A 22193-nucleotide genomic window follows, 5' to 3' on the forward strand; every position below is an offset into this window, starting at 1 on the left:
TCAAAACAGCAATTGAAGCACATGTCCCCACGCGGAAATTTTATAGCAAGCCCCACTCTCCCCAATGGTTTACTTCCATGTGTGCAGCTGCCATCGCGCAAAGGCAGCACGCGTTCCACAGATTTAACTGACATAAATCCAGTTCAAACAGACAGAAGTATATCGAAGCCAGAAGTAACTGTAAGAAAGAAATAGCGACAGCTAAGAGAGAATTTACTGAAATCACTCAAAAACGCATCGAAGCTCAGAAATTAGGAACCCGTGACTTCTGAAAAATCTACAACAGTGTAGTAAATAATAGGCAATCAACAATTCCCCCACTAACCAACAATCATGAAGTTGTTTGCTCAGCAACCGAGAAGGCTAGCATGCTTGCCAGTCGGTTTGCCTTCAACTCCACACTAGACACTGCTAACTACCCTCTCCCAGACTTTCCTTTGCGGACAGACGCCACATTTTTGACAATCTGAAAATCACCCCTTCTCAGGTGCATGCTATTATAAAAAATCTTGACACTGCAAAAGCATGTGGCCTGATCTCATCCTGGCTGTGCTATTAAAAAAGTGCTCCGCCGAAGTAGCTCCAATCCTCTCCAAACTTTACAACAAATGCCTTAATGAATCTTGTTTCCTGCCTGCTGGTAAACTACTTCTGTGGTACCAGTTTTCAAGAATTCTGGCGAAAGAACTGATCCAGCAAATTATTGCCCCATTAGCCTCCTCCCACTTTTTGCCAAAATATTTGAGTCCATAATTAACCAAGCTCTAGTCCATCACCTTACAGATGCTAAACTTCTTACCGGCTAACAATATGGATTTAGGCAAGTCTGTTCTGCAGTAGACATTCTAACTGTAATCTCTGAGCGTATATACCATTCACTTGACAAAGCAAGGGAGGGTAGAGCAGTAGCTCTAGATATATCTAAGGCTTTTGACAGGGTATGGCACGAAGGTCTTCTCAGGAAAATCAGATCATACGGTATCACTGGAAGAATACTTAACATAATTAAATCCTTCTTAGATAAGAGAAAAATCCAGGTTGTCCTCGACGGTCGTACATCTAAACAATATGATATAAATGCGAGAGTGCCTCTTGGACCTCTATTATTCCTAATATTCATAAATGACCTCCCTGATAAAATTGTCTGTGAGATGGGTATATATGCTGATGACACCACACTCTATAACAGACACGACAGGAAAACAAATGAACACATATCTAAAGAAATGGCAGAAACACTAGAGGATGACCTCCAATCTGTAATGGAATGGGGACAAAAATGGATGGTCACATTCAATGCTGCCAAGACTAAACTTGTTTCCTCGGCCTAACATTCACAGGAAACATGAGTTGGAATAATTACATTGAGAGCATTGCCAGGACCGCTGCAAAAAAGGTATGTTCTCTCTACCGAAAGTATCTTGTACCTCTATAAGGCCACCATTCGCCCATGTATGAAGTATTGTGGTCATATTTGGGCCGGTACATCTGCTACTAGTCTCTCACTCCTAGACAAGGTTCAAAAGAGTCACCAACCTAATAGGTCCTGAACTATCGTCCAAGCTTCAACCTCTGTCCCATCGACGCTATGTAACATCCATCTGCCTGTTCTACAAGTACTTTAACAGTGAATGTTCCGACGAGCTGTAAGCACTTGTACCCCCTCTATGTAAATACCCCCGACAAACCTGACAAGCAGCAAAATCCCACCCCTTCACAGTAGAGATCCCTAGATGTAAGAGAGCCTTCTACTACAGTAGTTTCTTCCCCAGAACTGCTAGACTTTGGAACTCCCTTCCGGGTTCCTGCTTCCCTAACTGTACTGACATGCAGAAGTTCAAGTGTAACGTGAACCGACATCTTGCTGCCCAACTCCCCAACTAGTACCCCTGTAGACTGTGTCCCTAATAGTAGCCCCCTACATCAAAGTGGCAATGTGCCTTGGTAGGGGTGAAAATGTAATAAAAAATAAAGAAAATGTAATAATATGTGCATAACAGAATGTACTTGTAAATATAATTAAACTTTTGAGGCAATAAAGTAAAACCTTTTGTGAATAAAACCATTTTTTTTTTTCCTTTATACGCCATATTTGTTTGTAATTTAATTGAAAGTGAAAGAAAAAAAAAATCGGAGTTAAGACCAAATTCTTCTAGTTGTTGCTCATTCTTGCCTGGAATTCATTTGATTTGATGCGTATAATAAATGTATTATTATTCATCGGACTACTGTTCTCATCTTGAGTGTGATTTTCACAACATTTCGGTCGATATAACCTCCGACCTTCCTTCTTCATGTGTATCTTGTCGAACTCCGGAATTTGGATGGAATTTCAAGCGGAACCCTTTATTTATTTTGCGGGGGTAGCATGCTCTTGTTCCGTCAGCCATGACTGGATAGTGGTCCGAAGTAATTTGCAAATGTATTTTTTCTTTCGGTTGCTCACACTGAGGATTGAACCTTCAACCTTCTTCAGGTGTATCTTGTCGAACTCTGGATAATTAAAAAAAAATATATATATATATACATAGCACTTATGATTTGAAAGTTAAATACATGGTGAGAAATCAAAGATACAGTTAACCGATGAAAGATGGCAAGGAAAATGGAACTTGGCAGTAGACCTCCAGAATTCCTTGATATTCTCGCTGGTTTTTACACAACAAAGACCAGATCTTTTTGTGGAGCAAAAGAAGGTTGGAATTATGTTGGAGTTGACTGTGTCCTGGAAGGATAATTTTGAAACTGCAGAAGACAGAAAATATGACCAATATGGTGATCTACTGATTAAGTGCTAGGAGAAAGGATTGAATATGAGGTGTTGAATGTCATAACTCGGCAAGCGCCATCGTGGCAAAATATCAAGTTAGCATATCATTTTATTCCCCATAGCCTCCTGTTAAGTTTTGAGACATTGTGTTGAACAAAGATGGTGGCGTAGTTCAGATCAGTAACCAAGATGGCGACCAAGAATCAAATGCGGTCCGTGGCGTAGTTAACCTCTTAAGTTCTGAGATATTGTGTTGAACAAAGATGGCGGCGTAGTTCAGATCAGTAACCAAGATGGCGGCGTAGTTCAGATCAGTAACCAAGATGGCGGTGAAGAATTAAATGTGGTCCATGATGTAGTAAACGGCGAACTGATTGAATCCAAAATTCGACAATTTTTATAATAATTTTGGGACGTTTTCATTGGTTGTTTAGCACAGCCGTTGGTTATAAAAATGATTGGCGAATCCATTCATCTCATACCCCCATTACAAGTCAAAAACTTGCATACAAGAATAGTTATGGTCGAATTCAGACCAAAACATGGGTAAAAATTGACTAATGCACAGTATATCCACCAAACTAATCTTTATCAGCATTTTCTTTGGGTTTTTTTGTTTGTTTACCGAATTATGACATTCAGCGCCTTATCATTTATTATTTCTCCTATATTGTTTGTCGTAATAATCTGTTAACTAATATTAGTGAAAAAAGAAAAAAAATATGCATGAGTATCGATCCTCTGTTTCGTAAAACATTTTTTCACTGATATTAACAATTAGCATAGATATCCCGAAAAATTGAGTGATAGGAAAGCCTTTGAAAAATATCTTAGTGACCCCTGAAGATTTAACCGTCCTTATGATCTACGGACCCACCCTCAAACCCTCGGTTTGAATTCTTGCAATGCAGAGTCAACCCTCTTTTCCTTAGTAGAAAAAAAGAAGCATGTTTTCAACACCCGAAGAAGGTCGCAGGTTGCAGCGACCGAAATGTTGTACTAATAACACCTAAGATGAGAATAATAGCTCGATTAATCAACATAACACAAACACTGCAACCTTTATTCAACATGACCAGTTAGTGAGGATGAGGGAGGAAAAGAGAGAGAGAGAGAGAGAGAGAGTGTGTGTGTGTGTGTGTGTGTGTGTGTGTGTGTGTGTGTGAAATCACTAATTGAATCTTATCAGCCCGTGTGCTTACACATCTGAGCATCTTGTTTGCTTTCCAACGGATTGTTATTTTCTATCACCCTCTCTCTTTTAACCATGTGATGTCATATATGTTTCTTGTAAATTTCCACAGTTTAAATAATTTTCAACTAAATTGATTTTGTCTGACCTATGCGCGTTTTCCATTTTTTGTTATTCTCAACTAAATTATATACTAGTGCATCTATCCACCTAATATATAACCCATAAAAAAGAAATATTTAAATGAGTGAAGCATTGAGGGGGGGGGGAGGATTGAGTGCAATTTAGTTTTAGATTCAGATTGTTATTTGTTATGTGTTTGTTATGCATTATAACTTTTTGCACATTAAGAAATATAAACATTATACAGAGAACAACCTCTGTTTGTGATTGTCAGATAACAATCCCTTTGACAAAACTGGCTTTGAAATCTAGTAGGTGTTGCTATTTTCTCCTCCTTGCAACCTCTTTTCCACAGAAGCTACATTGTGATCCCATCTCTGCTCTATCGTTATTTTCATGTCAAGAGCTCTATTGAGCTTCAATCTATAGTTCTCCTCCCCTGCAAAACATTCACAGCAAACACTCGTCTAGCTAAAACCACCGTCAACAATTGCCTCTACGATGCCTAAAACTAAGCACAAATTCTATGAATAAAGTTTCTTACCTAGAACTGCCCACCTGTGGAACTTTATAGCATGAGACTGCTTTCCATGGTCGTTTTCAAGTCTAATGTAAACAAATTCTTGTTGAGCTGTCTTTAATCAAATTTCACCCAATTTCCACCACTACCGATCATTATGGTGTTGCCTTGTCAACCACCTGACCCTCATTAGGCCTTATCCTCGAGTGGCCTTTGGACCTTGATAAATGGTGACTCTTATGCCATAAAAAAAAAAATTGCAAACGCTGTGACTGTGTCTGTTATCGCCATTCTCTCACATACAGCAACTGATATTCCTAAATTGTTACCCATTTAGTACTGACCACACTCTGCATCACTTAACTTTGGTGACTATGCTATATATGAGGTGCGTTCAATAAGTTTCCAAACTTTTTTTTGTATGTGCACTTTTATTAATAGATTACACATGAAACTCTGACCCCCCTTCAAAAGTAATCTCCTCCGGCTGCAATGCACTTGCTGTACCATTCCAACAACATTTGGAAGGACCCCCATGGGAGTCCTCTTGTGTGAGCATGCCAATGACTCTCGTCACAGCCTCTTTCATTTCGATTTTCTACATAACGACAGCCTCTAAGGTTTTCCTTAAAGGAAATAAGCAAAAGTCACAGGGAGCAAGGTATGGACAATAGGGAGGGTGAGGAATGGTCTTGATGCCCATCTTGGTCAAATAGTCTGTGACAAAGAATGGAGTTGTGGACTGGTGCATTGTCTTAGTGGAAATGCCACTGACCCGATTTGAAGAGTGCTGGCCTCTTCCAACATAATCTCTTCCTGAACTCCCGGTCCTGGATATGACCTAAAACTATATCCGATGGTGAGGCCCCACCTTGTGGGCCTTGGGGAGTGTGGAGCCACCCTTTAATTGCCATTGCTCCCAGGTCCACTCTGACCCGGAGTGGTAGTACCTGTTAGGGTCCCAACTATGGGTTAAATAAAATCCGACTTAAAAAACAAATATACTCCATTAAAAATCGTTCCTCAAAATAACTAAATTCGGCATTAAATAACCTGAAAAAGGTTGATATGCCGTAAAACAAAAACAACCAACCAATCCTGAACTCCCTTAAGACTTCAACATAGTATTCTTTATTGACTGTCTAGTTGGAACTCAGTGCATGTAGATCATGCCCGTCGTGCTGTCAAAGTAAAAAAAAAAAAAAAAAGAATTGGATAATCATAAGTTTCTAGGTGGATTTGCTCTGTCTGGCCTTATTGGGTCTGGGAGAGCCAGCATACTTTCACTGGGAACTGTCTCTTGGTCTCTGAGTCATAGCAGTAGAGCCAGATTTCATTGCAGGTCACCAAAGCATAAAAAAACTGTGGGATCTGAATTGATTAGTTCAACCATCTCCCTGTTGTCATGACAACATCTTTCTTTCTGATCTTCTCCGAGCACCCTTGGGGCAAACTTTGCACAAATCTTTCGTATCTTCAGTTCCTCGCAAATAATTGTTTTTTTTTACAGTTCCCACACTGACATCAAACTATGCACTTATTGTCTCTATAGACACATGACAATCCTTATCCATGAAATTCTTTATTTGGCCAATCAACGCTGGTGTTCTGACTTCTTTATTCCTCTCACACATCTCATCATTCTTTACAGACTCCCTGCCTTCCTTGAATCTCTTATGCCACTCATAAACTGATGCTCAATTCATGTAAGATGGTCCAAAAGCAGTCTGAAGCATTCCATACGTGTCTGTAACATTTTTTTAAGTTTAAAACAGAATTTTATTGCATATCATTCTTTTAAAGTGTCCTCACGTCCAGATTGCATTTTTGACAGAGCTGTGACAATCAGGCTTTAGTAGGGTGTATTCAAATGTCTACTGTAACTGTTCATTTGAACCTGAAATCATAAAAATTGGTCAGTCATCTCATAAGATCTATAGCAATAACATACTGAATTTTCAAAAGTCTAAGAGAATTTTAAATGCCTGTACAGAAAAAGTCTGGAAACTTATTGAAGGCACTTTGTATCTCTATTTATATAAAGTCAGATATATGTATATGATTTTATATTTGTATGTATAGGGTTCACTTGTAATTAATTAATCATTATGAATTTTGGAACACAGCTGTTAAGTGCACAATGTGGGCTATATTTATTTTTATTTTTACGCTAAGAAGTTAAAAAAAAAAAAGGGGTGTGAAAATTGACTTTTTATGAAATTTTAACAATAGATATTAAACACCAATTAATATATATGCCCTAAATTACAGTCTCTTTTGAATAATTTAAAGGGGTTTTAGGATTCAAATATTTCAGATTTGCAATGAATTTGATCTGTTAGACTCTAGTGAACCAAGATTTCTTGAATTTCGATTTCTTAAGATCCCTTTAACTTAAATGTTAAACTTGAGACGTTTTCTAGAATGAAAATAATGTAATGGATTTGGATCAGAGTTGGAATTGAATTTTAAATGTGAGAACTGTTCAGAAAATTAATTTACCAGCCGTGGGACAGGTATTCTTTTAAGTCCATATTGTACACAAGTTTTATTATATACACAAGAAAATAAGATGGTCTTAAACCTTTGGCCAAAGCCATTTTTTCATAATCAGTTTCATGACAAGTTGTTAATGGATATACAAGGTGAGTCAAAACTAATTGGAAAGTCAGAACATTTTTAGTTGTCTTATTACTTTTTTTTTTGTAATCATTTGACTATTCGGTTATTTTTGATTTTTTAGTTAAAATAATAAAGCATTTTTAGTTCAAATTCTAAAATAATTAAAAAAAAATATTTTTGTATTATTATTCATCGGACTACTGTTTTCATCTTGAGTGTGATTTTCACAACGTTTCGGTCGATATAACCTCCGACCTTCTTCAGGTGTATCTTGTCGAACTCGAGAATGTTTCTGTTGAATTCGGGAATTTGGACCTCTATCCAGTCATGGCTGACGGAACAAGAATTTGGAATTTGGACGGAATTTTGAGTGGAACGTTTTATGTGCTTCACAGAGGTAGCGTGCTCTTGTTCCGTCAGGCATGACTGGATAAAGGTCCAAATTCCCAAGTTTGACAGAAACATTCCCGTGTTCGACAATATACACCTGAAGGTCGGAGGTTATATCGATCGAAACGTTGTGAAAAATCACACTCAAGATGAGAACAGTAGTCCGATGAATAATAATATAAATAACCAATCCTCATCTCCAAAATTCAGAAATGTAATAAAAAAATATTTTTGTATTCAAAATTTATATCAAGAAAAATGTTATATGAAACCATTTTGAAACATTTGAAATAATTTAAAATATTTTATTTTTACTTTGAACTATAATAATAGAATAAAAGAAATTTTTTTTATTCAATTCATAAAGCAATGATTTAATTCCAATAATATATTTTTTAATCAAATAATAACACGTTTTTAAGCCGTTTTATTATTTGACATGGTGGTTACTTTTGACACACCCTGTATTGATTTTTAGTTTAAATCATAAAAAAGATGCATATGCATTGATTCCGACACTGCTGTACATCAATAAACAATTCATTTTATAACTTTCCGATTAATAATAAATATTGTCTTTTACAAAAAAAAATAAATAAAAATGAAAAAAAAAAATAAGCACATTAAAAAAAAAAAAAAATCAAAAAACTTTTTTAATCAATTTCAAATAATTCTTTAAAAAAAAAAAAACGTCTTTCGCGTTTTTATCTTCTGTTATTGTCAGCAACAAATCATATCATTTTCCATTCTCATCCATTTTCCATATTGCTTGGTTGGTTTTGATTGTTGGGGTTGAATAGCCAGAGAATTGTAGCGACGTATTATTCTTTATTTCTAGCTGAGACAGTGGTGTATCCAAATGGACAATGGCCACATACCAGCAGGGCTTGAAGAAATGCTGATGGCCGGCCCCTCAGCAACACAGCCCACATTACCCGAATTCTTGACCGGAAGTGATGCTCACCAGACCTACACCCACTTGCAAAGGCCGGAAGTAGCCGCCAGTTGTGTACCAGGGAAATCGCTTCCTCTATCCATACCAGAAGACTTTCAAATTCCATGTATGTCCATGAACTATGAAGGTGTAAACTATATGCCTAAAACTGAAGGCTATCAGAGCATGCCACCCCAGCAGATGACAACGTCCACGACGAGCACAGATTACCTTATGCAAATCGACCAACGAGAAGCCGATGTACACGAGGGTAGAATTAACCCTTCTCATACTGGGCTTCCGTTCTGTCGACAGCAGTTGTCCATGACGGTTCCCCCTTTCAAATATTCAGAATTTCAACCGTCACATATGAAATAAAAAAATAAATTAAAAAAAAAAAAATAAAAATAAAATAAATAAACTAAAAAACAAAGCCAAAAAAAAAAAAAAAGAAAAGAAAATAATACCTGTACATACCATACACACGTCATTTCTTTCTGTAAGCGTGACGCGGAACTCTTAAGTTTTCGTTTTCATTAGTTTTCCAGGTGCTCTCGCAAATACTGGTTATTTGCTTTTATTATGACGCCATAGGAAAATCTGATGATGAACAAGAAGACTAACGAGTTCCTGCTCACACTTATGCAATAAAACATATTTAAATATTTTTTTTATATATATGTATATAATATGTCCACATTTTACAAGCGATAAATACCAGATCGTTCCAAGTTTGTAGACATGTGATCAACTTGGATCTGCATAAGCTCTTTTACAGATATTGAGCACTCTTCCTCATAAATGTAGCAATTGATACAGCTATATTTATCTATATATCATATTCCACAAACATAAAAAAAACACACACAAAAATTTCACAAAGATATTTATATTGATTATCCATGTTTGTCATAGAAACACACCAAAATATAACTGCGTGCATAAATGCATGTGTATGTATGTATGCGTGTTAATATATATTAGGTTGGTGCAAAAATTACGTCGTTTTTATATATATACAGAATTGAACATCAAAAAACGACATTTCTGCACCAACCTAATATTATATATGGTGTCCCAAATGAGAGAATGCACCCTTTGGGTAGTTATAACTTGTTCAATTTATTAAGTTTTTTTTTATGATGCTTGAAGCCGGAAACCTGAAACAACTGCAGAAAAATGAGAATAGCAATTGAAGCAGAATGTGCTCAAGTATTGGAATAAACGTTTCAGGATGTTTATAGGGCCATTTTTTTTTTTTTTTTTTCACAATATGAAAAGTGTATTGAACAGAACGGGTTGGGGTTCCTTTTATGAACACTCTAAAATTACTGCAAGTAGTTTTTAAACGTGTTTTTTTTTTGTTTTTGTTTTTTTAAATTTTGCTGTCTGTTTGTTTAATTGTGTATTTTTTCTATTTTACCAATTTTATTTGTTAAAAAAAAAAAAAAAAAAAAAATCAATAAATTGAACGAGTTATAATAATTCAAAGGGCGTATACATTATTTTGGGACTCCATATAGATATATGTCAGTGGTGGTCCTAGCTCACGAGAGTTACTTTGGAGGTCAAAGTAAATTTAAAAAAAATATATATATATATATATATAGCACTTATGATTTGAAATTTAACCCATTTTAGGTAACATCGTTTTTTTTTTAAATATATATAAATATTTTTAACGCTTCTTATCCCTACTTAGATATAAACTAGCGGGGGTGCCTGGTGTTGCCCGAGTGTTTGAGGGGGGGGAGTATTAGTAGGCAGGCAGGCTCGAACCCGTGACGCGAAAAAGAAATTGAAAGAAAAGTTGAGATCTTACCGTTACGCTAAGACGCGACAGGAAGTGAAAAGCGTTAAAATTTATCGATGTCAATCAAAAAGTTTATTTGAAGTGATTAAGTTAAAAATCGCACAGGTGCAGAAACGAAGGTTGGCTGTGGGCCAATTTTCTCAAAATTAATCCAAGATAATTGCCTTTCTGGAGGTCCCGGCCGGAAAGCCAAGCGGCGCATACTTCGCTCTGATTAGTTTCGTTTTTTATATGAAAAAGATGAACAAACACACGAACGGACGGAATAGCATGTATTTTTATAAAAGTTGATCAAAATGAATATAGAGACGACGTTCGTTCGCAAATCATAGCTATTATAATCTGGGGAGTATATAAAAAGTTCTCCAAAATAGTAATCCTCTCGACCCCCCCCCCAAGTCTTTCTTGGACATACAAAAACATGTGTGCGCTACTTTTGCTTTATATATATATATATATATATATATATATATATATATATATATAGAAAGCACTTTCTGTGAGTTTGTTCATTATGGACTCCAAAACGGTTGGGCAGATTTGTTTGAAATTTCACATAAATATATTCTATGAGCCTGGGAGTATTCTTAAATTAGGTTTGTGTCGGAATACCTCTGATAAGTATATAAAAAAACCCATTAAAGTAGGAACAGTCCGATTTTGACCAAAGTTAACACTTATATACATCCGAATATCACAAGTGCATTTGAGAAGTTTTATCATCACACAAGCAGAAGTATCCAGCATATAAAATCAACAGTAGGTTCTTTGGTAAAACAGGGGCGCGTTTAAAATGAATGTTTCTGCTTAGAGCACAATTGAACCATGATACTTGACTTTTGCATTTTAAAAACTTAATTCAAGCAAATAGACAAATAATTTTATTAGATCAATAGTAGGTTCTCTATGGTGCAATGTACACTATAACGTATTGTAGATTAAGTCACTGTGGAGAGGTGTGTGAGTTTCTTCCTGGTGCACCACAGTGGGTCCCCGATTCGAGCAAACAATAAATTGATTTGATTGAAAAAAAAAAAAAAATTATCAATTTCACAGATTTTGATGACAATAAAAAATAATGAAGATGTGAAACTTTCATTGATCCTTAATCAATCTCGGGAAATGCCGGGTCTCCCTACTAGTTAGTATATATATATATATATATATATATATATATATATAATTGGATTGTGTGAAGTAGTGTGTAAGGATTGGAATCCAATAAGGAAAGATACAATTGATCAAAAGATAAATGTAGACTGATTACAAGACAGAAAATCAGAACAACTAGACCCTGTGGGAAGAATTGCTATTTTGCCTCTAGATCATTGAAAGCTTATTCCTGTTAACAGATATAGCCTAGGAAAAGGATGTATGCATACAGAAAATACATGTGGAGAGCATGTAAAAAAAAAAAAAAAAAAATGAGGGGAGTTAAACTTTTGGAGAACACATTAGTTTTGGTAATTAAAAATGTGTACGTTTAAATCATATCAGTTTAAAAAATGCATAAAATTAATCTGTGATAGAAATATGTCGTAGTTTGTTTGAAACGCCGTTTATTGGATAAAAAAAAAAAAGGCTTATCAATGCAGGAATTATTCAGTCGTTGTAAACAAATGAATAAATAGACAATTCAAACAGTTCAATACTCTTCAATAAGTATTTATTTACCTTGAGTGTAGATGGTATATTTCCTACAGTCAAGTTAAATAAATGCTTATTGAAGATTATTGAACTCTTTGAATTCTTTATCATTAATTATTTATTTATCTGTTTCTAACGACTGAATAATTCCTGCATTGATAAGCCTTCAAACATACCTTGTAAATCTGTGATATTTTTAATCGGTCTAATTAGTAAATAAAATAAATAAATGCACAACCATGTAAGCATCAAATCTCTCTCTTTCTTGAATACGATTTATCCCAGTCTGTGCCTTTACATATAGTTATGTATCTTTTTTGTTCTTAAAGATAAACAGGTTATTCTTTGCAAAATATTGGATTAAAACTATTTAGAATATCTAAAATGATTCCCTATTTGTTAAGTAGCTAATTTTTTCATACGAGTTAGAAAAAAACAAAAACATTGTTATGTCTACTCCATTTTGTTATTTAAAAATTTATTTAAAAAAAAAAAAAATGGTTATAGAAATCACTCCAGACAAGGCAGAAAGCCACATGATGTATACAGCTGAAAAATATGTATTACTTCAAGGTAAAAACAACTAACCAGCAATAATTATTTAATAGATTTTGACGCAGAAAACAGCAATTTTCCCCCTTTGTCAGAAATGTGTTCATAGAACTAAGAAACAAAATAAACAAAGCAAGAGTTATGAAATTGACAAAAATAAACCTGAAGTCCACTTTTTATGTTTGTTTTATATTAGAACATTGAACTCTTAAAAGAAATTTTGGGCCAGAATTTTTTGGAATGCCAAATTATCGGAATTGTTCGTCTTTGCATTACTGTGTTAATTAACGTTGATATTTTTATTGCTACAATGTTTCGGTCGATGTGATCTCTGGACTTCTTTACACCAATGGTTCATTTCTTTATGGTGATATTTTTCTCATATTTTATTATGATTTATTTGGATTATTTGTGTGCGTTGATGTTTCTCAAGCAAAAAAAAAAAAAAAATTCAATATACATAATTGAACCATGATGGATAAGATTTAGATGCAAGAAAAGCAACATTTTACCAATTCCACTATCTTTTTTTTTTTTTTTTTTTTTAAATTCAGAAAAAACGAATTTCCACTTAAATCCGCCTTATTTATTTTTCTACTATATTTAGTAAATTTCAAGAAATTTTAACTCCATCCCTCGTCGAATTTTATCATTCCATATTCTGTAGTCAAAGGCTATCAGTTCAATCCCTGATGAAGAGACGGGAGAAAAAAAAACAAAAACACAACTTGCTTTACATAAGATATTGAGAAGGCTTGAAACATGGAATGAGGAATCTAATCTTGTTGAGATTTTTTTTTTTTTTTTTACATAGGCGTCACCACTTATCAAGGCCGATAGGCCACTCAAGGATAAGGGTTAAAAAGTGTAGAGTAGTCAAAAGGACAATATAGTAATCGATAGTAATGGAAGTTCGGTAAATTTGTTAACTTAAGTGGAACGGCTCATCAGAAACTTGTTCACGTTGGACTTGAAGACAACCATATTATAGACAGCTGGAAAGCAGGAAAACGGAAGACAATTCCACAGGCGTGGAGTTCTAAGAAAGAAGCTTTGATCATGGAATCTATGTTTACGTTTAGGCACAGATAAAGAGTGTGGAAAATTATTGATAATGTTTTCAGCTAGTCTAGTGTTTCTTGTGAAAGTTTGGCGAGGGGGGGACCATAGATTAAAGCTCAGTTGAACACTTTCCATGAAAATGATAGGTTTGGTTTGAAATTGGCTGAAGGTTACTAAATACAACGAAAGGCATTAAAAGAACGCCAGATGGCACTTGGCCGAAATGTAATAGAAACTCAATAGTATGACATTAATAAATCGTTTGCAATGTTATTGTGGCACACGTGATGAGCCTGAATTGATGGAAGAGGTTATTGATTTGCCAATTTCCCCATCATAGAAGGATTCACCATTGCCTGATGTATAGCTTGAAAATTTAAAAAAAATATATCAAAATCATTACTAGTGAGGATCGAACTCATGACATTATCTGTCTTCTCATTGGTTAAAAATAAAATGACGTGAAATATTTTGAATTTGCTGGCTTAGCAGTAAACTAACTCTTCCCTAACTGCATGAGGTGCTTTAACTGAGGAATGCCAATAGGATTACCCAAGCAATTTTTAAGAGGGTAGAGTGCCCTTTATTTTAGGACTAGTGGGGGGGGGCGTTGTTCGGGTGTTTGGAGGTGTGTTGGGTTGAGCAAAAAAAAAAAAAAAAAAAAAAAACAAATGTCAGTAGGCAGGCAGGCTCGAACCCATGACACAAAGGCAGACAAAAAAGTGAGAGAAAACCTGACATTTTACCGCTACACCATGGCACAACAGGAAGTGAAAACTGTTCAAATTTAGCGATGTCAATCAAAAAGTTGATTTGCAGAACTGGATAGTTAAGTGAATGAGTTCACACAGGCGAAGAAATGAACGTCTGGCTGCCGTATTTGTTTTGCCACGATGTTGGGGAAAACCAGCTCCCCTCCAAAAAGGGGGAACTCTGGTGGTGTCCAAATAAATAGCAATTGTTTGATATGATGAGTTTCCTCTACATTGATCAAAGTTGATTACCTTCTAGCCCTCCCCTGCCAAGAAGCCGTTGCCATTGCCTTTGCTTCAATCAGTTTCTCTTTTTTACGAAAAAGACAAAGACTGGAACCAGGGATTCTTTTAAAACTCGATCAAAAAAACAGATAGAGACAACGTCCATTTTTGAATCTAAGATATTATAATCTAAGGAGTATAAGGAAACTTCTCCAAAATAGTAACTTTGTCGAAACCTGGCTAAAAAAGCTTTTCTTAGACATACAAAAACGCCTTTTGCCTTTTATATAATAGATGCTGACTTTCCCCCATCTTTTCATCCGTGTGCTACCTCAAACTTATGTGGAAGTATGTAAGCACCAAGTCAAGCAGCAAACGCGTCTTGCTGACCAGTGTATATCACTTGAGGGTCTGTTTTCAACAATCAGACTGATAGAAATTAGGCCAATTCGGTGGTCTTTTATCTGCCGGGCTGTAATGTTATGTAGTCATAAAAGGTCCATCCTCTTAGGTCTTGCCTTCCTTTTTTAAGGTAAAGTTAGGTTATTGTTAACTGTCTGAGGTACCTCGATCAAGAAATGACTACAGATAGGGCGACCGAGGCAATTTTTAAGAGGTCAGGGTATCCCAATTTTAAGTTGCTGGCTTATTCTCCCCACCTTTAAGCTTTGTGCCATAAGGTCCTCTGCTGGAAGGAAGGAAATACAGAGAAAATGGGGGGGGGGGGTTGAGCAACAAATAAATTATGAGCCACATTATTTTTGATTGAGGCAAAAGTTGATTATTATTTTCACATTAATTCAGTGAAATTGATTGAAAGCCTGTAATCACTTTCCTGATTGAGTTTCAAACTATTATTCTGTTATATGGACAATTCTTTTGAACTAGGTATTCCAAACCAAATTTTGTTTTCATTGTATCAAAAAAAAAAAAAAAAAATAATAATAATAATAATAATATGGACACATAGGTTTTTGCAAAAGATAAATAATTGAACTATTTCTGCCGCACAAGTAGCCAATGAATGATGACCGTTCAAAATTGTTACAAATTAGAAAGTTCTCCATTTTGCGTGATATTGGTCAAGAAGCTAATTTACACAGTGTTAATACAAGTCTAGGCTTTAGACAAGTGAAAAAATCCTTATAAACGTAACATCTTGTTGTAAATGGAACTCAATCCATATCAATAATTGTTAGAATAAGCCAACCTAAATATTAGGCAAAATTCAATTACTTCTAGAAATAATGTACAAAAAATGATACGGAAGCGCAATTTTGATTGTTCATGTAAAATCCATTTCAACAGTTAAAACATTGAATCGTCTTAATATGATTTTATAGCACATTAAAGATCAAGTTAGATTTTTTCTTTTAATAGTAAATTAATAAAAGATCCTCAAATTTGCAACATATAAAAAAAATGAATGGAAACAAGTTGATAATAGAGCAAAGATTTCATTCACTAAAGTTTTCAACTTGGATTATTTTTTGAAAGATAACTTAAAACTATATTAAACCCACCATACTGACGAGTGAATTATTTTTAAGATGGGATTGCGTAGAGACACAATATTTTACACATAAAGTTGAAAAACATCAGTATAAAAAAATTAACCGTCACAGAAAATAGTAAACTCACTTTCGGGCCAAGATCAAAGTGTAGTATTGTTGTGGCCTTATTTTAGGGGTTCACAATATCAAACAGGAGAGTCCGTAAAGTCATGTCAACGATTAGGCTGGCATGGAATCTCTGATTAGAGAGTCCAAAATGGCTGCCTTTCACAGCGATGGGAGAGTCCATGTGAAGACAGGAACAGAGGTGTCAGTTACCCCAGAACAAGTATCTGTTCTCCAGAAATCCTTCACGACTCAGACAATTTAAAATTTTTGTTTCTTTTCTCTGCATTAAAAAACGACCCTGGTGTCTTACTCTGTCCCGTGCGGAGACATTGTAAATAGGAACTCACTTGAAGTAATTCTGGACCGGGGATAGGGGTTAACTATCAATGATAGAAGAGAAAGAATTTTCTTAATATCCAAACGTGGTCAAAGTAGCTAAGAAAAAAATTAAAATAATTACATTATCACAAGTTTAAGTGAAGAGAATTTCAATATATTTTTATTTAATTCGACACTGGGCTGATTTTGTAATATCTATTCGAACCCACTAGATTACTCGTTGACATGTTGTAAGTAATATGCTGAACGAATAATAGCAGAAGTAGTAGTCATCATAGATATTCTATTTTTTTTTTTTCTCTTTTTGTAACTGTATTAAAGAAAGCAGTAAAAAAGAACAACAACTCCAATATTTTCTCTGGGCTTCATATTATTTTCTTTTTGATTTATTTAGTCTTCTTTTTTTTTTATTCAAATGATTACATTTTCATGGCCACTTCCGTAGAGGTTGTGGAAGTGCTTTTTAAAAAATATCTGTTCTCTTCAAATGTCAAACACTCAAGTGACAAAATCTGTGTTGCTTTTTTGCAACATTGACTTACTGCCCTGATGCAACTTTCTCTACACGTTAGCTTAACCTCTAACTTAATCAACAAGGAAAATTTATTTCTTCTTATTTAATCTAACTGTATGAAAAATTCCGTTATTAACTTAATTTTAATGCACCGAAATCTAATATTTCTACAAAAATGTAGATGTCATCTCTGGTGATGTCAATAATCTGGAAAAAACAATTGGAATAATTCATTCAAGTCATGAAGATGAAACATTACAGACTTAAAACAATCAACAATGAAAAAAAAATTAATGATAATTGTACAAGTAGTTACATTGATCCAATGTTGCCCGGGAATTATTATATTAAAATTTCTGTTGCAAATATTTTTTATTTTACAACAATGTTCATTTTCATAAAATTCTATATTTAAGCTAAAAAAAAAAAGTAAACGAGAAACATCTTCGCCACATTGACTTCCAGTATTCGTCAGTTTAACCTCTAACTTATATTGGAAAATTCTTGTTTCATAATTAAACTTTATGTGGAAAATTTTGTATTGAACACTATTTTAACATACTAACGCCCAATATTGCTCCAGAAACATTCAGGAATTAGGAGAGAAACCAACAAACGGAAAAAGGGGGGGGGGTGAAAAATTCAAATACATAACAAATAAATGTTACCAACAAATAAACAATAACAAATAAATGTTACCAAAAAATAATCAATAAAAAATAAATGTTACCAACAAATAAACAATAACAAATAAATGTTACCAACAAATAAATAATAACAAATAAATGTTACCATCAAATAAACAATAACAAATAAATGTTACCAACAAATAAACAATAACAAATAAATGTTACCAACAAATAAATAATAACAAATAAATGTTACCATCAAATAAACAATAACAAATAAATGTTACCAACAAATAAACAATAGCAAATAAATGTTACCAACAAATAAACAATAGCAAATAAATGTTACCAACAAATAAACAATAGCAAATAAATGTTATCAACAAATAAACAATAACAAATAAATGTTACCAACAAATAAATGTTACCAACAAATAAATGTTACCAACAAATAAACAATAACAAATAAATATTACCAACAAATAAAACAATAACAAATAAATGTTACCAACAAATAAATAACAAATAAATGTTACCAACAAATAAACAATAACAAATAAATGTTACCAACAAATAAACAATAACAAATAAATGTTACCAACAAATAAACAATAACAAATAAATGTTACCAACAAATAAACAATAACAAATAAATGTTACCAACAAATAAATAACAAATAAATGTTACCAACAAATAAACAATAACAAATAAATGTTACCAACAAATAAACAATAACAACTAAATGTTACCAACAAATAAACAATAACAAATAAATGTTACCAACAAATAAACAATAACAAATAAATGTTACCAACAAGTAAACAATAGCAAATATTACCAATAAATAAATAACAAATGTTACCAACTAATACACAATAACAAATAAATGTTACCAACAATTAAACAATAGCAGATGTTACCAATAAATAAATAACAAATGTGACCAACAAATAAACAATAACAAATAAATGTTACCAACAAATAAACAATAACAAATAAAGGTTACCAACAAATAAACAATAACAAATAAATGTTACCAACAAATAAAACAATAAGAAATAAATGTTATCAACAAATAAATAATAACAAATAAATGTTACCAACAAATAAACAATAACAAATAAATGTTACCAACAAATAAACAGTAAAAAATAAATGTTACCAACAAATAAAACAATAACAAATAAATGTTATCAACAAATAAACAATAACAAATAAATGTTATCAACAAATAAACAATAACAAATAAATGTTACCAACAAATAAAACAATAACAAATAAATGTTATTAACAAATAAACAATAACAAATAAATGTTATCAACAAATAAACAATAACAAATAAATGTTACCAACAAATAAAACAATAACAAATAAATGTTACCAACAAATTAAATAATAACAAATAAATGTTACCAACAAATAAACAATAACAAATAAATGTTACCAACAAATAAACAATAACAAATAAATGTTACCAACAAATAAACAATAGCAAATAAATGTTACCAACAAATAAACAATAACAAATAAATGTTACCAACAAATAAACAGTAACAATTAAATGTTACCAACAAATAAACAATAACAAATAAATGTTACCAACAAATAAACAATAGCAAATAAATGTTACTCTTCTATCTAGCTCGATTAGTTATGTGTATTATTATTTATTTTTACTCTTCTATTTAGTTATAAAAACAAGTAGTGCTGACTGCTGAGTTGGTAAATTAAGCCGATAACATGGCTGACAAGAACATGCTATCTTCAAAGTGTCAAAAATGTCTCCAAAATCTAAAAATAAACAGAATACTGATAGAAATCCACCCACTAAGTTGGTGGCCATGTTGTCAGTTTAAACTTTCTAGCTCTACAAAACCCTGAAATATGAATACTATTTTTGGAAGTCTCATCATTTTTCTTATCAAAATATGTGATATGTTCCTTGAAATATTAACTTTTTATTAGAAACAGCCCATTATTTCCTCTACACACTTAACTTCCTCTAAAGCATCCAACATCAGACCGTTCTGCCATTCTGTGCTTTTGGCGCTTCTACACTATCAGAACGAAATTTTGCAGTCGATAAATAGTTTTCAAATAATAATTTAAAAAAAACAAACAATGGTTTCTACTGACTTTGTTTTTTTTTTTATCAATTCTAATAAATTACAACATTAGCTCCCAAATAATCCAGTCGAAATTACCTGAATATTACTGAATTATTTAAAAAAAAAAAGACAACTTTAATCGTGTTAGCAGGTGAAAAATTGCTGCCATCTTGTTTTTATAAAATAAATCGAATCGGAAAATTATCTCCCTTTTGAACTCTTTGTCTTACATAAGCAAATACGATCGTTTTCTTCAAATTCTATTTTCTTTAATAAATAATTTTCTACCTTATCGATTTTTGTCATTTTTTGGATATAATCATAAAAATACGAGAAATACGTAGATACTATTGTTTTCATTGTGAAATTCCTTATTACGATTTCTGAAATTTCGTCTCAATACTGTAGAAGTACTGTGCTTTTTTTTATGTCAGGTTTAAGATTACTTTGAATAGGTGATGCATTTAATTAACTTTTTGTGTAATTATTTTCTCTTCCAAATCAATTGGAAGTTCACATTTGGGAGAAAAACGTCAACAACAAAATAAAAGGAAAACCAAATTTTATTCACATCTGTTTAGACTGTCTTTGAGTTGTCTGGTTTTACTGCTCCTCATTCTTCTGATGCTTTTTATTATTAGAGCTGTGACAACAGAATATTCTTTTCATTCTTTTAACTCTCAAGTATATATTCGACACAGTCAATCAACCCAGAACCACATCAGTCTATATAAAAACATGTATGATAGTAACGGATATATACTCAAGAGTCAAAACCATAAAAAGAATATGCTCTAGTCACAACCCTATTTACTATATTCAGTAATCTATGAATTTCAAATTAAACATTTTATTTAATTCATTAGGCATAGTGTTATCAGATCAGGCTGCCTGAAGATATTGGCTTCCTGACACCTGTACTAAACATTGATAGTGTTGTTTTTATATTTTCCCTTTGCAAAACTCAATTATGTTCTGCAAAGCCCAGAAAACACAAACAGCAATTTTTCTCTACAAAACAACCAAACTAAACACCTTGAATAAATATTTAAAGATATAAACAATTTGAAGTATGTAACCTTTATTTTTTTTTTCTAAAATTATTAGATTCGGCATTAAATAACCTGAAAAGGGTTGATATGCCATAAAACAACCAAACCTCATTCCATACTTTTGTAGTATCAGTTAAATGTTAAGAAGAATGATAAATGAAAAAAAAAGAAAGTATGTTATTCTTTTTTAAATAATCCAATTTTTTTTTTTGCATCAATATTGCAATAGTGGTAACATCTTAGACTATCGGTACTTTCCAGTTACAAATAATTTTATTTTATAATCTGTTAATATCAACGAAACTATGCATATATATATATATATATGAAAAAGTCTGTATTTCAAATTTCATGATGTTGACCATCTTACAATTTATTCCTTTAATTCAGTTGACATTCATAATTCTTAACAGTATCTGTTTCGTAGCGCAAAATCAATCACTTAATTATATCAATCAGTGAATCTATTTTGCCCTTAACTCATCAGAAGAAATAGCTACAATCAATCCGCCAAAAAGAAATAAAATGCGTTTGGACATGATTAAAAAATTTGAAAATTGGAAGAGAAGCTCCAAATACCTTTTTAGTTTGCTTACATTATGCCATTTTGAATTTCAATTCTTGCTAAACATTGCATTGTGTTGTTAATAGTTACAGCAGCTGCTGTTATTCAGCCCTTCAACTCCTTCACATCTCTTAGAATGGGAGGTATATAGACCAGTCCTTTTACAAATCCCCTAAAAGTCGCAAGGTGTGAGCTCTGGAGATCTTGGGGGCACATTGAACAAGCGTCCATGATTCAGTTTTTGCAAATTCAAGCACATAAAACGCCTTTTCTTGTTGAGCGAACGCCATTACTAGGTCTGAAATGAAATGAAAAAAAAAATCAATAGCAAAATTACAAAAAACTTAATGCGTCTAGCTTTAAAATGGCACAACTTTCATCTTACTATCATGCATAGTAAAGCAGATATGAGGACTTGAAGTGTGCCCAAGACTTTTGGAACACCCTGCGTTGGGATGATTAATTGGAATCGGAAAAATCAGAACTTTTGGGGTTATTAAAATTGGAAAAAATTTGTGCCTATTTTTCGATGCCAAAACAATTCTTTTAATTGTCTATTTTATTTGATTTTGTTTAAAGCAAAATCCTCCAATGCTAGTAATAATAAAATAATAAATATTTATTGATTTTAAAATACCAGTAAAGCTAAAATCTATAGATCATCCTTGCACAAATGCATTTTTACGTTTAGGAAAATATCTGCATATTAAACATGCGTTTTTATGGTAATCTGGGGGAAAAAATAACTCTATAGTTAAGT

General features: G+C 33.0%; 1 protein-coding gene across 5 annotated transcripts in view; it reads left to right on the forward strand.

The window, feature by feature from the left end:
- Nucleotides 1-22193, forward strand: part of LOC145279988 (cAMP-responsive element-binding protein-like 2) — a 403664-nt gene that overhangs the window by 301559 nt on the left and 79912 nt on the right. For 4 of the 5 annotated variants that reach the window (XM_080131586.1, XM_080131588.1, XM_080131589.1 and 1 more), the window contains one exon: nt 8456-9015. The exons of the other annotated variant lie outside the window; for it this stretch is intronic. In XM_080131586.1, the coding sequence (XP_079987712.1) occupies nt 8456-8929 (474 nt within the window). In that variant the 3' untranslated portion in view covers nt 8930-9015. Of the gene's footprint in view, nt 1-8455; nt 9016-22193 lie in introns of those variants that run through there. 5 annotated transcript variants of the gene reach the window in all.

The sequence above is a fragment of the Euprymna scolopes genome, chromosome 7, assembly GCF_053919585.1.
Source record: "Euprymna scolopes isolate OS-2025 chromosome 7, ASM5391958v1, whole genome shotgun sequence".
NCBI classification, from domain to species: domain Eukaryota; kingdom Metazoa; phylum Mollusca; class Cephalopoda; order Sepiida; family Sepiolidae; genus Euprymna; species Euprymna scolopes.